General features: G+C 40.5%; 1 protein-coding gene across 7 annotated transcripts in view; it reads right to left on the bottom strand.

The window, feature by feature from the left end:
- Positions 1 to 17,399, bottom strand: part of Mapk10 (mitogen activated protein kinase 10) — a 291,857-nt gene that overhangs the window by 147,980 nt on the left and 126,478 nt on the right. For 5 of the 7 annotated variants that reach the window (XM_063272867.1, XM_017599084.3, NM_001270556.1 and 2 more), the window contains exon 3: positions 672 to 743. The exons of 1 other annotated variant lie outside the window; for it this stretch is intronic. In XM_063272867.1, the coding sequence (XP_063128937.1) occupies positions 672 to 737 (66 nt within the window). In that variant the 5' untranslated portion in view covers positions 738 to 743. Of the gene's footprint in view, positions 1 to 644; positions 744 to 17,399 lie in introns of all 7 variants that reach the window. One more of the 7 variants, NM_012806.2, reaches the window with a different exon arrangement.

Below are 17,399 nucleotides of genomic sequence, written 5' to 3'. Positions count from 1 at the left end.
AAGAGTAAAGGCAAGGACTGCATTGAGACCCTGACAGCTGTCTGAGGCTAACACTGTTCTGTACACACCACCCCTGTGTCAAGAGGCCCTAAATAACTGCCATTTTAGTTACAGTGCTTGAATGAGTGCAAGGGCATAGAGTTACTGGCTTCGCACAACATCAACCATTGTGGCTACCTTCCCATCCTTCCCTTGTTGGACACTGACATTTAGTTGTTGTGGTTTTATTTTATTTTATTTTCTAGCCTATGTAGCACTAAAATGAATGACACATGTAGGTAACAACAGGTAGCCATTGAAGGTGCTGCATTTGGGACCCCTCAGCCCTTAAGAAAAAGGAGAGCCATTCGAGTTCCTGGTGCCTTAAGGTTCAATGCCACATCCCAAGGATTTGGACAGAAATAGTAAACTGCTGAAGTACAACTGAAATCCAACTAGAAATCACTTTATAGATTGATTTATTTATAAACTCGTTCAGAAAGGTTTCTTCATTTCTAAGCTTTCCTCAATAAACTAGAAACGGGGATTAAAACCTAAGTGTTCACTGTGCTTTCCAAAAAAAACCTTTGGGGATGAATAAAAACTTGGTGTGGCACATATGAATACGGAATGGCGAAAGTGAAATACAAGGGAGGGTACTGTACCTTGTTTTACCTGTAAGGAACACACACCTGACAAAAGGCAATTTTCACATCCAAGGTTGGTTCACTGCAGTAGTATAAGAAATGGAGGCTCATAAATACCTACGGGGAACAAAATTGGGTGATGAGTTTCCAGGGCACTAACTTTTAATTATCTAATAGTTTAAGTTTATAATCACATGCGTTATACACTGAGATCATGAACAGCACACACAGATGCATCATAATTTTCATCTGTATCTGTAAATGGGCACTTTTTACAAATTATAAATATCATATAATACAATGTGGTAAAATATTTTATCAGCGACAATGATTGATAGCATCATACTCATATGGTGCCAGGAACCATCAAGGAGAAGCTAAAAACTAGCAGGTAATCTTCATGAGATGGTTCCTCACGGTCTGTACAGTTAGTTAATGACAGATATGCTTCTTTAGACAAGGCCGAAGATATTACACCTGGGAAAAGATTCCTTCTGTTCCTGTTATTATTAAATATATGTAACAATCACTAGGTATTAGCCTACTCTTTTAAACAGATTCCTGCAGAACAATGAGGATAGACTGTCTTTTGGTGATGCTACATAGACAAATAGATGACTTTTTGATTATTATTGATGACTCTATAAGAATTCCTAAAATTATATTAGTAGTTATTAAGATCTTTTACAATAGGAGTGCTATTAAGTCCTTTCTAATGTCAAAACTGCAATGAGAACTCCGCCAATCTTCAAGTGTCAAGAGTTAATTGCTTCTGAGACAGCAAATGGGGTACCTACAACTCAGAGAACATTCCAAGAGGTTGTAAAATCATTAAGCAAAAATCATAAGAAGGGAACTAATGATTTACTATAGGTACAGGGACAGAAGTTAAAATACTGACTGGGTTTATCTATGCAGAACTTCAATGATAACTTAGTTATGGTCTTTAACTCTCCACGAACCTGTACAGCTGGTATCAGATAATGGACGTTTAGCCAGATAGATACTCCTCTCGAGGAACATGCTTATAAACACACTCCGTTGTAAACGTCTTATTCAGTTCATGGCTTGAATTTATGTGTAAACGTGTGGTGAACTTTTTACCACGTGATCATGTTTTCTGAAAGTCATATGAGCACTGAAGATGAAGAGAGGAAACAACTTAGGAAGAACCTTTTAGAGAGAAGAACTTTCTTAGAAGACTTTTAGAGAGAACTTAGAAGTAAAGGCACTGGGAGTGAAGGCATTGGGAGTAAGGGCATTGGCATTGTTCCATCAGAGCAGGGGGAGAGAGCAAGATTAGGAGAAGAGAACAGAGAGAACTTTTTGGAGGAGAATTTTTGTAGAAACTTTTCGGAGAACCAAAGAAGTTAGAAATAGAGGATAAAAATCACTTTTCAAAGTGTCCTTTTCTCTTCCTGCAACTTTGACTACCAGGCTGGAAGTTAGAGTCAAGCAGTTTCTGCAGAGATAGAACAAAGGGTGCTTAACTTAAGCCCCTGCTGTTTCATAATGAGGAGCTAAACTCAGGGATTGCAGCTTCTAGCCTCTGACAGAACTCATATGGGCAGGTCAGCTAAAGCAGCAGCGAAGTGACTTAAGACTTAACACACGTAAACATTTCATGATCGAGCAGCAATCCTAAATATCTCTCGAGACCAAGCCTTGTCCCTACAGAAGTTCTTCCCCCTCTGCTTACCTCGAGAGAGAACCAGAAGAAAGAAAAAAGTGCTGGGGCTGGCCCCCAACAATATAGATTAGATACAGTGAATTTGATATTTCTAAAATGTTAAGGCTAAACACAAAATTTAAACAACACTTTCATTCAGTACTAGGCATCTAGTTAAAAAAAAAAAAAAGCTCAAACATTTGCTCAAGGGGATGTGTATGGAAGCTTACTGTGGACTTTGATGTGTATTATGGTTCAGAACTATGTGTTCACTGTAGACTCATGTGCTGGAGGTTTGATCTCCAGCTCAGGTAACTGGGACATCATGGTACCAAACTAATAAATTAATAAGCCCTCTGATGGATTCACAACTGAATGGATGGCTGAGGGGTGTGGAAACTCAAGGAGACGGGGCCTGGGGAGGGGAGAGATATCGCTGTGGGTGTACCCTTCGGGGCTGTATCTTATTCCCTGTTCCTCGCTGGCTCATTTCCTCTGCCTCCCTACTCACCACATGCTCCCTGCCATGATGTTCTCCCATACCATGACTCATGGGCTAACATCTCTGAAGTTGTGAGCCAGAAAACATATCTCCTTTAAATTCTTATTCTCAGTCATGTTACCTCAGTGATGGAAACTGACAGAATGCCAATTAGTTATCTAAAATATCTAATAAAATTCTATGAAATATGTGAAACCATTAGATTCGAATTTAGTGCATAAATACAGATAAAATTTTCAGTGGGAGGGGAAGCAAGTTTGAAGTTCCCTTATTAAAGATTTAAAATAAAAAATAAAAAATAAAGATTTAAAATATACAAAAATAATAGCACCCAGTATTTTAAGTACATCTAACTACAGAACACAGAAAAGTGGGCACTCTATTAATAACTGTTTGGTCTTAGTGGGAATTAAGCTTTTTAACTATACTGTTTTCTGTGAGTTTGCAATATTTAACAATTCTGCAAGGTTGCATGAGGAGGCGACCCTTAAGGCAAGTGAAGACATGAATTCCTTGGGGAATGAGACAGCCTCAGAAGAAGCTGACAGTTTCTCCCATTTAATTAAACACAATTTCTGAACGGCGTTGCGTGCAAGGCAACGTTCTGTGAGATCAAAGGATTTAAAACGGAGCACGGAGGTACAACTTCCGTTTCTGGCACATGATTGATGAGGTATCCCAAAAACCACTCTGAAGTCAAAACTCCTAAAAAAAAGTTAGATGGGAAGCATAAAAGATTTTAAGACACATAGTTAAGCGGCTCAAAGGGGACAAGGAAGGTTCTGAGAAGCTGAGAACACTGTGGTGTGGGTACAGAGACACCCGGAGCAAAAGCTGCTGCTTGGCCCTCACCCGCCGATGCCTAGAATATCAAGTTTTAAAGGGAATAGGCAGAGGACGGGAAGCAAGCTGCCATCTACCTGGACGGGAGGTGACACTGGCGAAAACCGCAAAAGCCTCTCTCGAGGAAATTTTAAAGCGACTTGATAAGGCAGTCAAATAATCCGGAAGCGGGGTCTGAGTTGCTAGAATTGTGTTAAGCATCGGACTTTGAGGTGCATTCATCTTCCATATATGGAAGAATAAAGGGATAAAAAGATCTGCTAATAAAGAACAGCCTGGGTACCCTTGCGGCTCGGTGAGAGGCATCCTGCTGGAAATACAGGATTATTGTAGAAATTGCATATTGTTGAATAGAATTAAGAGCCCAGAGGGAGACAGAGACAAACATGGAGGCCAGTTTATGTGAAGGTCTACATTGTGGACATCTGGGGAAATGAGAAAGCGTGTGTGTTGAGTCATGAATGAGATAAGCAGTCAGTCCCACAGAAGGAAAGTCAGGCCCTATTTATTGAAAGAAGACAGTTATTCCTTATTCTGCATTTGTGCGTGGGACGCTTGCATGTGTGTATATGCTTTGCAGACAGAAGCCTTAGTTACTTTTGCTCCAGTCTCAAGGAAGGCAGCAGACATACTTCAGGGCATCTCCCTCTCAGATCAGATAGGAGATCCGATCAGTCTCTAGGAGAGTGAAAGCTAGCGATTGCCTCGGATACGGGTTAGCCATGCATCCTTTCCCGTATAAAGGACCTAACGGCTCCTAAGATCGATATCCCTCTGAGATGCCAGCCTAACGTACGTGTGATGCTTTCCAATCTGCTTTGCATCACTCGGGGGAAACTGAGGCCAAGAAGCTGCCCTGGATGTTGACACTGTGGATGCTGGATGAGCACATTGCTGTGAGTAGCGAGGAACCTGTATCGGGTCCAAGAACCTTGTGCTACCTGCCGTTACCCAGGAAACGATGGCAGGGCTACCTTGGAAACTTGCAAACACGGTAATATCTCAGATTCTTAACGAGCTTTTAATTCTTAACTCGTGTTATATAGAAAAAAATCCAAATAAGGTTAAAAATCCTCAGAAAGGGTCAAATTTTAAATATTACAAATTATAAATATTACAAAAGAAATATAATAAAAAAACCAGAGGCATAAATAGCATGTAGATATGCCAAAATATAATGGAAATTATTACTAAACTGTATAAATGTATTAAGTCTGCTTATGAAAAGATTAATGGGTTTTTTTTTTTAAGTTGACCACAAATCTGGGAGAATATTTAAAACATTGATGGTGATCAATGGAAAAATGTGTCCAGAACCTATACAGGGTACTTTTTTTAAAAAATGAAGAAAAACTCAAGAGACTCCAGTAGAAAAATGAGCTAAACAAATTACAAACCCTTTATCAAAAAAAAAAATGCCCATAAACGCATGATGTGTAATAAAAATGAAACCACAGCAAATTCATACCAAATAATAAGCAGCAGAGAAGAGTGAGATTTTTTTGCGATTTACAAGGTGAGCCTGCAGAGGACGGGGCCCGCCCACGCACTTTGAGAGCTGTGCGACTGGAAACGAACTTAAGACAAACAGGATTGTTTCCTAAAGCCGCGCACGTCCTACAACCCAGCACATCTACACCCACTGAAGAGACGTCCTCGTGCTTTCCCTCAGGTTACACATACACCAGAGAGCTCGCCCAATGTCTCCGCGACAGCAGACCGAATAACGAAAACGTGGGAAAACATTCGCAGACAGAACAGCGAAGAGGTAAATTGTACGGTTTAGTAGCGTTCGATGCGGCGATGAGGTGGACCATGAAAGCAGCCGCTGTCGGCATATTCCAATCTCTTCAAACACTGACTAAAACAGACCTGGTTTCGTTTAGGCAATGGAGGAACTTTGCGCGGCTCAGCAACTTGGGAGGAATTTTACCAATAACTATGTGTGGACTTATTCCTGCTCTGCAACTCCTCTCAGACATATTATATATGGCCCAATATGTTTAAAGTTTTTTTCTCCTGAGCATTGATAGTTTATGCAAAACCAACTGGTTCATTTCCCAAATGCTCATCGCTAAAAATCAGGCTACTTTTTGTAGGTGACCATGCGTCCTACAGATTGGCGCCTTCCCTTATTAGATCTGGCATCTGGGGCGCTGGTTTGGACGTCGCTCCCACAGAGAATGAAGGCTGTTTTCCCTTGTCCTCCCGCAGCTCCTAGCCTGCTGCTCTTGGCCTGGAGGATTTCAGGCGGGTGGGTCCGCTCCTAATTGAAACATTCCCTCCCGGGGTGGAAGGGGGCTTGTGAGACTGAAAAGTCACCGCAACGTAGGTGGCAACCCAAGGGAGCTGCAAGCCTGAAGCTCTCTGTCAGACAGCTAACTGTGCAGGTCCGAGAATCTTCTCTAAGGCTTTTCCCTGTACAGCTGTTTCAGTCATTCACACTCCCACAAGGAAGCAATAAAACTCCTTGGTTCATTAAATTGAATTTCAATGCAATCCTTACTTAGGTTTGTCACTGGGTCGTGTGTGTGTGTGTGTGTGTGTGTGTGTGTGTGTGTGTGTGTGTGTGTGTGTGTGTGTTCTTCCCATGAAAACTTTGTCACACACTTCAGTTCAACAGGTGAACATCTCAGTCGCTTGTCCTAGCCATTCTACTCTGCATTTTCAACTTATGGTAATTCAGCACCAAGCAATGTTAGCACCCTGCACTTCTGAACCTTACAGCAATGACTTTCATTCCTGCTCTAGTCAGTGAAGACACTTACGTTTGTTATCAACACCGCCGTGCCTGGCCTTTGTTACGCTTGGAATTGTATTTTAAAGAAATTACGAAATCACGAAGAAAGAACTTTATACTGATTTAAATATTTTAAGGACAGCATTTTATAGCTTTAATACTTTTTCTCCTTAAGCATGCATATTTTAGACGCTACTATAAATGTTGGTTTCATTTTATTGCTTTTTTTCCCCCAAAACGCTCATCTCTGCGAATTAAAATATTTTATTCCATTGTGGTTGCGTGTATCACATTGGAGGGTTCTCCCCAGTCATTTGTGCATGTGTCTTCTCACAGCGCCCTGTCACTTCTCAGACACTAGATTACACGACACTCTCAATTCTGTTCACATCGCTGCCCCAAGCAGATGAGGACCTCCTTCAAGGTAGCTGTATTTATCATGACTCTGGTACCTAACACAGTCCTTCCTATGTGTCGGATGTCAAGTAAAGGTTTATCGAATAAAAAGGGATCTAAATGGAAAACAAACAAAACCTCCTTCCTTCTCTGGCCCGAGTCTGAGTATCTTCATTATCTCTGCACATCGAGGACTGTCCATTTTCAATAAGGTCAGGTAAAGGGATTCAGAGCAGTCTGAAGAGCCTCGCTGGGAGTGACCTCAGAAATGTTCCCCAGCACTGCCGGTTAGTTCTGTACTGCTGCAGTGGGCACGTGGAAAATAACCGCCCTCACTACACCAACTGAAAGAAATAACATGTTTAAATCTTTAATGACTGACTGCTCTGGCTATGAAAAACAAGCTCGCTGACCTTCCCGGGTTTGTATTACAGTGCCTCCAAATGCCACACCAAGGCTGAATAAGTCACTGCGGGGTTTTATTGTTCCAAGAGAGGAACGCTCCGTATGATAATATCAGTGAACTGAAAAGACTTGTTTGGAAACCATATTTCTTGACACCAGGATAGAGAGCTTCTGGCACCATTGTGAGATGGGAATAGTCTCTATTGGCCAAACTGCAGGCGCGAGACGCGTGCTGGTTTGTTAAGTGGAACTGGTGAGCGGCGTCTTCCGTAAATAACAGCACGGTTGATGCTCTAGTAGCTTCACTTCCCGCCGAAATTCTTTTCGGTCTTTTGCATATAATGAAAGAGCCCTTTCGAGTATGGGCGGACAACGTATTTGGGATTCTGTTGTTGTTTTCGTAATTCACAGATATCTTATTTACCTGTGAATTTCCTATCCAAACTATCTAAGCCATAAATGGAAAACTGAAAAGAAATCCTAATTGTTCTCAAGTTTCAAGTTGCAAGGTTTGTGTCTGCACTGTACTGTAGAGAGGGACAAGGCAGACCATTTGCTCCAAAAAATGTTTAAATTCCAACAGTTCTGTCGGACTTCTGTATAGCAAACACCTTATCTACAAGTGAACCCATTGCACATTAGGTTTATGAAACAACCCACCTAAGAGGCTGCAAATGCATACACGTGGATCATAACTACGTAAGATACCTGGGAACTACAAAAACAACAACAGAGCCCCAAAACGTTCTCCACCCACAGTCAAAGGGATTCTTTCTTTATCTGCAAAAGACTACGTAGAAAATAACAAGTAACTATCATTTGGGAAGATACGGAAAATGAGATTAAGTTGAGTTTTCTGCTAAGAACTCTGTGTATGCTCAACGCGAGGTATTTTTACCTTCTTATGAAGAGAAACTATTATTTTGAACACAAGTCAACCAACGAGGCTCCACCAGCCCAGCTCGGTTTGCTCCGTGCGTTTGTAAATACAGTTCTGTTGGACGTAGCCTTCTCTCAGACTTCATGTGGCCTGCAAATGTTCCCACACTAAATGACGGAGCCGAGTGATTGTAAGAACCGTGTTCAAGCAAAGCCTAAGACAGGTACTATCCTGCCCTTCGTGGACAAAGCTTTCCAACTGCTCACTTAAAACACTCGAAGCCAAGGGGATCTGAAAATACCGCCATTCACCCAAGGCAAAGGCCAGGAAAATGGAACGCAGCTCTACCCGTAAGTATGTAAGCATCGAAAGCACTTTCTAGTAGCTGACATATTTCGAGGTTTTATATCTTACACAGCATTTCGGTTTTATTTATTCTTTATTATGTTTTTCACTTATTCACTTTCCATCCCCCTCATTGCCCCTCTCCCAGTCACCCCCTCCTACAATCCTTTCCCCAGGCCCCCTTCTCCTCTGAGCAGCAGGGTATCCCCCACCCTGGTACATCAAGTCTTTGTAGGGCTTGGTGCATCCTCTCCCACTGAGACCAGAGAAGGCAGCCCAGAGAGAAGAACACACAGACAACAGATTTGGGGACAGCCCCTGCTCCAGTTGTTCAGGACCCACATGAAGGCCAAGCTGCACATCTGCTACATATGTGTGGGGAAGTCTAGATCCAGGCCATAACACAGCACTTCTTAAAATAATGTCCATAGACTCTGAAAGTGTGTGTGTGCGTGCATGGGAGAGAGAGAGAGAGAGAGAGAGAGAGAGAGAGAGAGAGAGACTGAATTTTGAATTTGAACTACAGTATGATTTGAAAGCACTTGGAAAAAAAAGTATTTAAACTTTGGGCTATCGTTTAAGAAAGAGATTGGCACAAGTACTTAACCCAGCAAACATCTGCAGTCCTGCAGAGGCCAACAGTAGAGTGGGCCCAGGTACATGCAGCATGCAAATATGGCGGACGTTCTTGAGGACATAATGGAGACAAAGCAGGCCTGAAAAGAGGGCTTTCAGTCTCTAAACACTCATGTTTAAAAACCTTGGTGCCTCTGATTGGTCTGTGCTTTCCTTCCTTCAGATCTACCAAGGAAACTGCCCTGAAATCGCCTCTCAATTCTACTTTCCCTAAGCAGAAAGCATCAGGATGACTTGGGACAGTCACCAAGTGTTGTGTGGGTGATGAGTGAACTGGAAATACAGCCCCGGCCGACCATTTTCTCTGTCCTCTGTTCCTAGCTCTGGAAGACAGGAGCTACTAGGGTGCAATCAATTAGCACGGGGGCTGGAGCGATGCCTCAGTGGTTAGGAGCACTGACTAGTCTTCCAGAGGACCTGGGTTCAACTCCCAGCTCATACCCGTCTCCCATCTTTAACTCTTGTTCCAGAGCTTTTGACACTCACATGCAGACAAAACATCAATCAACATAAAAATAAAAACTAAATTATATATATACATATATATTAAAAGAGAAAGTAGCACAAACTATGACAGTAAAAGCTGAAGTAAAATATAAAATGTATTTTATATATAAGTAAAATATAAAGTCAGCCACTATCAGATAGGAGGAAAGCAGGCTCTAGGCTATCACAACTATATTGTAACAAAGGTGAGAGGCATTTTGAGATGTGGAGAACATACAGCTGACACAATTGAATCAGAGTTTGGGTCCTCTATTATCACTGATAAAATATCACATAAGGAAAAGCAGGTACTAACAATGGTAATGCCAGTAAAGGGAACTTCACTAGGAAATATATATGCATCTGACAGAACTGCTTTAAAATATAAAGCAGGTTTTAAGAAAATTATAACAGTCCAAATGGAAATTAAAATCTTGCCATGTGGTAAGATGTCGGCACGTGCTTCCGCCAATCAAGATAAATCAAGCATGAAATATTTAATCACATGGAACTCAGAGTAGCCCTTTCTTTTTATGCAAACGATTATAAATGTACAGAAAGATAAGAAATTCTCCTATTGACTTTTTTGAGATTGCTTTTCACACAAAGACGGTACAAAATGAGAAAATTATAGTTCCATCCTTCCTATGAACAAATACTTAGGAGAGGAAATCTTTAACCAAAACTATGTTTTCTTAAATAGTATAAAAACAGTTTCTCCAACAGGTAACTTGAAAGAACACTGTAAATTGAAAACATCTAGAAAATAATCCAATACGTTGATTCATTAAAAGTAAAAATTCCTGTGGTTCTGAACTAAAGAACAGAGTTTAGGAATTACCCACTTTGCTAGTCAGTGTCCTATCGCTGTGAAGAGACATCACAACCAAGCAACTATTATAACAGAAAGCATTTAATTGGGGCTTGCTTATAGTTTCGGAGGCTTCGTACATCACAATCAAGGCAGGGAGCATGGCAGAATACAGGTTGGCACTGGAGAAGCAGCTGAGATCTACATTCTGATCCTTAGGCAGAGAGAGAAGCCCTGGACCTAGTGTGGGCTTTTGAGAGCTCAAAGCCCACCCCCAAGGACACACTTCCTCCAACAAAGCCACGCCTCCTAAGCCTTCTAATCCTTTCAAACACTGCCTCTCCCTGATGACTCAGCATTCAAATACATGAGCCTATGCCAGCCATTCCTATTCAAATCACCACACCCACTAATGTATTTGAAATTATCTGTCCCCATATTCCCATTAGTGTTTGAAATTTGGATGCACATACAGCAACACTACCTCTTCCAATTGATTTTGTTTGAAATTTGCTTTGCAGACATAAGGATGGCTACTCCTGTCTGCCTTAACATTTCATTTGCTTGGAATGTCATCTTTACTTCTGATCTGCTCAGGCCTTTGCCAGTGACATGAGTTTCACAATCACACACACACACACACACACACACACACACACACACAGAGAGAGAGAGAGAGAGAGAGAGAGAGAGAGAGAGAGAGAGAGAGAGAGAACAGATGAAGCGTTTGTTGTCATTGTTTGTTTCAAATGCAATCAGACAGTCTTTTTCTTTTAATGGGACATTTAATACCACTTACATTTATAGTATTAAAAGTACATAGTAATTCCTGGTCTGTTGTTGGGCTTTTGTTGCTGCTATTTTTGAAATCTCCACACCTTTTTCCTTTTCTCTTCCATTGTTAAGATTGCCGATTTTCTCGGAGTTGTTATCTGATACGTTCCTAATTCTGTCATAATCCTTTCTTTCTAGTTAGATTTCTCATTTCCCAAATTTTCGTGATTCTGTACATATCCTTCTGGGCCTGGGGACCCCTAAATATCTTGTACTTTGCTGTTTCAGGGTTCATACATCTTTCCTGTTTATGGCCATCTTAGGAAGCCCCCGTCTCTCCCCTGATTCCAAAGGCAAGCTTAGCTGCAGATTAAAGGAATCTTGGTTGACAGTTACTGTTTTTTTTAACTTAAAATACATTATTCAAAGTTCCCTTAGCCTTTAGGGTTTCTGCCGAGAACTCTGCTGCTATTCGACAGACTTTCCTTTATAAATAACTTGGCATTTCTCTCAGTTAATTGATTTTTAACAAAGGTACCAAGAGTTCGTATTGGATAATATCATCAAGTGATGTTGGGAGAACTGAATAGTCACATACAAAAGAAAACGTTTGGACGCCTCTCCAATACCATGCAATAATACAAAAATAGACCTTAATAAGCATTAAAGACTTTAAAAGGAAAATATGAACATGTGGGTAAAAGTTTTATAATTTTGTTCTGGGTAAAAATTTAGGGACATAAACAACAGGCAAAAATAAACTCTAGGATGACATTAAACTGAAAAGAGCTTCACAGAAAACAAGAAAATCAACAAAGAAGAAACAGCCTACAGAATTAAAGAAAATATTTACCGAGTCACACATACTGAAAGAGATCATTATCTAATATTTACTTGGAATCTGAACAACTTAAAAGAAAGAAAAAAATAAAATGTACAAATGAGCAAATGCCACAAATAACTACTTGTCAAAAGAAGGGCTACGGCTGATCAACTCATACGATCATGTCAGCCCTAGTTATTAAGAAAATGCTGTTTCAATCCCTAACGAGATTTTAGTCTCAGATCTCCTGATGACTTGTGGTACAAGTAAGTGTTTCTATCTGTAGACCGTTGACTTTATTTCCTGAGCAGCAGTCAATTCAGAAAGCCTTCATCTATGCCAATGTCTCTAATGTTTCCTCAAGGAGTTTAAGCATTTCAGATCTTAAGAGGTTCCTGATCCAATTGGAGTTGATTTTTGTGTGAATCGAGAGCCTGGGACTTGTTTCATTCATGTACATATAGATAACGCATTGTCCCAACATGATTAGTTGAAAATACAGTCTTTTTTCCAGTGAGTATTTTTGGCCAATGATTTGTAGGTTCTGTAAAAATCCACCATAGTATATGATCCAGTAACCCTTCTTAGCTCTTAAGAGCTATTGTGTGCCAGGTTGAGTATAGTCAATGAAAACATACGACTTTTTATTTTTTAAAAAAAAAAAAAAGTAGATTTCAACTATTTCAGCATCAAACTTATATGCAAATTAGGTAATTAGGTAATTTAGCTTTATTAAGCCATTCCACATGATGAATACATATGAAAACATCCCACGCTAAGGCAGGCATGCTGATACACACTTACATTACCACACAAAAAGACTGTGAGTTCAAAGCCAGCAAGAGCTGCAAGTGAGACCCTGTCCTAAAAGAATACACAAAAAGCATCATTCTGCACCTCATAAACATACACAATTATGATTCATAAATTAAAAAATCATATTAAAAAGCAAAATTGAGGCGTTTCGTCTCAAATTTTGATATACATAAAAAATAGAATTCACTATGAGCAAACTTCTTTGTACTTCAGACTAACAGACACAACAAATCTAAACTTCAACCAGTAACATAATTATGTAAATTTCCTGGAACAAATCAATTGTTTAGGTAATATTTGGTGTGAGAAGTGTAAGAGGCTAACTCTAATTTCTATTATTTCATTTATATTATCCACATGATTTTTAAAGCTAACAAGGTTTCTCTTGGATTGGCTCATCAGGTAATACCGACTCCATCATCATGCAGTCATAGATCCCAGTGGCCCTCCTGAGGGTGCCAAGCCGTGTCCTATTCGCCGTTTGTTAATGCATCTGTCCTTATGTGCTCTGTCCTAGTTTGCCGTCCATTGCTGTGATGAATCACTGACCAAAATCAATGAAACCCTGACCCAAAATGGTTTGTTCAGCTTACACAACACAATCTACAGTCCATCACTGAGGGAAGCCAGGGCAGAAACTCAAATGGGAACCCAAAGGCAGCCAACGAAGCAGCAGCTGCCATGAGGAAGCCTGCTGGCTGGCTTGCTCCTCACGGCTTCTTAGCCTGTGTTTCTGTACACTCCACACCACCTGCCACAGTTAGCTTGGCCCCTCCACGCCCATCATTAATCACAGAAATGCCCGTAGACATGTCTACAGGACAGTCTGTGGGGCAAATTCACAACTGGGTTTTCCTCTTCTCAGGTGACTCTTCTTTATGTCGTTAAAAAAACAAAACAAAGGAAACGTGAACCAGCTCATCTCTCAGTTTCTCAAGACTAAGATAAAGCCTATGTACTCACTGCACTGCTACCGTTAAATTCAAAGAAAGCATCTTCACGTACCCTCAAACTGTGCACATCTGTACAGCGGTGCTCACCCCTAGGCTTGTACTATGCAGGTCCGTGAGCCGAGCACACGCCATTTCTCTGAATAGTTACAAGAGATAAAATGTTTCTTTTGCCCCTGATTCCTCTCTAAAGGGTTATATTTGTAAACACCGAGGCACAGTGTTCTGCCAACAGTGAGCTACCCATCTCCTTTATAGAGGCAACCCCATAGTTAAGTGACTGATTGGAGCCTTACATCTGACTATCAGCCACGAAGACCAAAGACCGCAAAGTATGGAGGACCTCAAAGTCATTTTGATCTTTACTCAAATTACATACATTCAAATTTATATATATAATGTATATAGTCATTTATAGTATTAACTCCATGCTTTTAAAAGCTATTCTGATTCCACCACATTAAATCAGGAAGGAATGTGCACCCTATGAATATTTATGAGTACCCCTTCTGTGTTAGACACTGCAGTCGTGACTCCATGGGTAGAACTCAAAGTTTAAAAGCCAAAATTAATGCCTACAAGGTATTCTCATTAAATTAACATATTGTGTGTAGAGAGATTTATCTTAAAGATCTGAAGGCTCAAATTTTTCATTAAATAATCTCTTACTTGCCCAAGAATGGATTTTTTAAATATTCATTGTAACACAAAGTGGCATAACAAGTAAGCTTTAAGCAAGAAAAAGAAATAAAACTTTAGGCATTTAATTCAAAAGGCAAAAATTAAATCTTCATTCCACTGAACAACTATATTATTGCTTTAATTATGCATCCTTAGAATAACTGGGCCGACAGGAACTATTAATTAGGTGAAATGTCAACTTGTATCCTACGGAGGTGATGAACTTACATGAACAAACCCATCCCTTAAATGATGTGGAAAATCTAGCAATATAATGAGAAGAATATATTCGGAGGTCACTTTATCTTCCAGTCACTTAGCAACTGAATCGGAATGAAGAGGGCAACCGGGAAATGATTTGTAAAAATAATTAACTCTAAACTCTGTGCAAACCGGTAAGTGGGAAAGAGGCTAGAAGGCGAAGCAGCTTCAAGACAGCTCTTCTTGCAGGGAGGATTATCTCTGCTCAAAGCCTTCGCTCCCTCAAAGCCACCCCCTCCCACTACACAGTGCTCAGTCCCCCCAAGCTCCGCTGACCTCTGTGCTTCAGGAGCCTACATGCAAACCTCCTCACAGTCACTTAACCTTCTGACTTGGGGCATATGTACTGGCAGCCCCTTTTGCAGGAATCATGATCAGATATTGCGTGCAAACACCCATGCACACACACACATGCACAAGCGCACACACTCTCTTCTTTAAATTCTAAACAAAAGCACATTACTACAAACTTGACACACAAATGCAGACAGTGACTCCACCTAGCAGCTGACAAGGCTTTTTTTTTTAAATCACTCGCCATACAGCATAGAGTGAATGGAGAAAGAAAGATATTGTCCATTAAACATAATATCATAATGCAGTGTTTCAAACAGAGTAAATCATAACTTCTCACGTCAATGTTTTCCTAATTTATCTACTTATCCCTTTTGGGTTTTTCTGTTTTGTTTTGTTTTGTTTGGGGATTTTTGTTTGTTTCTTTGTTTTGCAATGACTACATTTAAGAGGGTATTTCTTATAATAATGATTGTTAATTTAGAGAATATGTAAATATTCACTGTGGTCATTTCAAAGTAATTAAAAATTTTAAGCAAATTAAAATAAGTGGCCCTTAACTATTAAAAAAAGTCATTTATTTAATAGGAATATGAGTTAGTAGGGAACTATAATTGTTTTTTTTTTAATTAAATCTTTAAAGCCCTGAGTTAGACTATCTGCATTCTTACGAGACAATGGCTGCAGTCCTCTGCCGGCTACACGGAAACATCCTGGACCCTTGTTCTAGATAAAGAGGGGGAACGGTGATTCATGCAAAGTCATCTACAAATGATTCTTCGTAAGCACTTTAAGTAATAAATTAACCAGTTCTTATTTCCCTCTGACTTAGGGCATATAAATTGTGACATATTACACCACCTTACTGCCTAAAACCACCTATATTTGTACGATATTCAGGCTTAGAAATATCCATAAATCTCTAAGCTACGGTATGCTGAGATACATTTAAAACCCTTTAAAATGTGCTTCGCGTGAACGCCAAAAATAACCTGCCAGTATTAAAACTTTGTAAACAGATCAACAGCTCTTTAATCTGGCCAAAGACAAAATAAAATGCCATGCTATATAATGTCAGTTTGGTTTACTTTTATTAGTGACATTCCATGATTAGCTGAAATGTTGGACCAAAGAGTAAGTTCAAATACAGCGCTGAAAGGCTGGCATGTGCTTAGTCATCGCCTATAAGGGTTACTTACACCAAGCGTTTCATTCACCGTGTATCTCGAAACATTGTAACACACTGAAGGGCATTGTATTTAGTGAATTGGATAATTAGCAGTGTTGAAAATGTAAGACTATTATAGGAGTAATGCAATTTCCAAATAGTATCCGTACCAGAAGTCAGGTCCTTCTCTTCAAAGCAGTTCTAAATTTTTCTGTGTTATTAATCAGGAAGCAGCAGGAGGCAAAGAGCAAGGGTGTGAGGGGCAGCAGTACTGAGCCCCGGTGAGTGTATTTAATGCTTGAACACTGAGGAGTATTTCTTCCCTTCTGCATATATAATTTAACCGCTAGTACTTAGCAGGGAGTGTGTGTTTCAAATTAGAAACAGAGAGCAGAAACTGGGGAGGTGGCTCAGTGGCTGAAGTGCTTTCTCTGAGGACCTGAGTTCAGATCCCTGGCACCCATATAACGTTCAGGCGAGGGCAGTGGCCAACTTCAATTTCCCCTGCTGAGAAACAAAACAAACGGAACCCCCAGAAAGCTTCTTACCTACACTAGCTGTGTCAGCAAGCTCTGGTTACTAGGAGAGAAATGGCCTCCGTGAGTACAGCAGAATAGTCAAGGAAGACTCTTCATGTCAACCTGAGTCTCCACATGCACTCACCCTGGGACACAAGTTCATGTGAACAGGCATATATTCATGCATACACACATACGCCCATATACATGTGAACAAGAAAACGATTGGAAAGTTTTAAAAGTCTAAAATTCTTTCTCTCTCATCCCTGCCTGTGTCTCTCTACCTCTCTCTGTGTCCTCTCTGATGTCTCTCTCTTTGTCTCTGTCTCTGTGTGTGTGTGTGTGTGTGTGTGTGTGTGTGTGTGTGTGTGTGTGTGTGTGATGTACCTGCATGTATATAGTAGCACACATGCTCCTATGGAGAGACCAGAAGAGGACTGTGTGCTGCCTGTCTGATCCGATCCGATCCTCATTCTACTGCTCGCCCCATACCCTTGAGACAGGTTCCTTCACACTGAACATGAATAAGGTCAGCAGCGGCCAAGCCACAGCGATCCTCCTTAGCTTTGCTCCCCATGGTGCTAGTTACAGTGGTGTGTGCTTGGCCATACCCAGCTTTTTACACGGGTTCCAGGGATTTGAACTTAGGACCCCATGACCAGGTCTTCAGGCTTGCATCATAGGTGTCCTTAGCAACTGGGCCAACTTCTCACCCCCAACTTCAGTATTTTTAAACAGTAAACACAAAGACATTCTAAAATCTTTATAATCGCAT

This window comes from Rattus norvegicus, chromosome 14 (genome assembly GCF_036323735.1).
Source record: "Rattus norvegicus strain BN/NHsdMcwi chromosome 14, GRCr8, whole genome shotgun sequence".
NCBI classification, from domain to species: Eukaryota; Metazoa; Chordata; class Mammalia; order Rodentia; family Muridae; genus Rattus; species Rattus norvegicus.
This window is presented reverse-complemented; position numbering and strand designations above follow the sequence as displayed.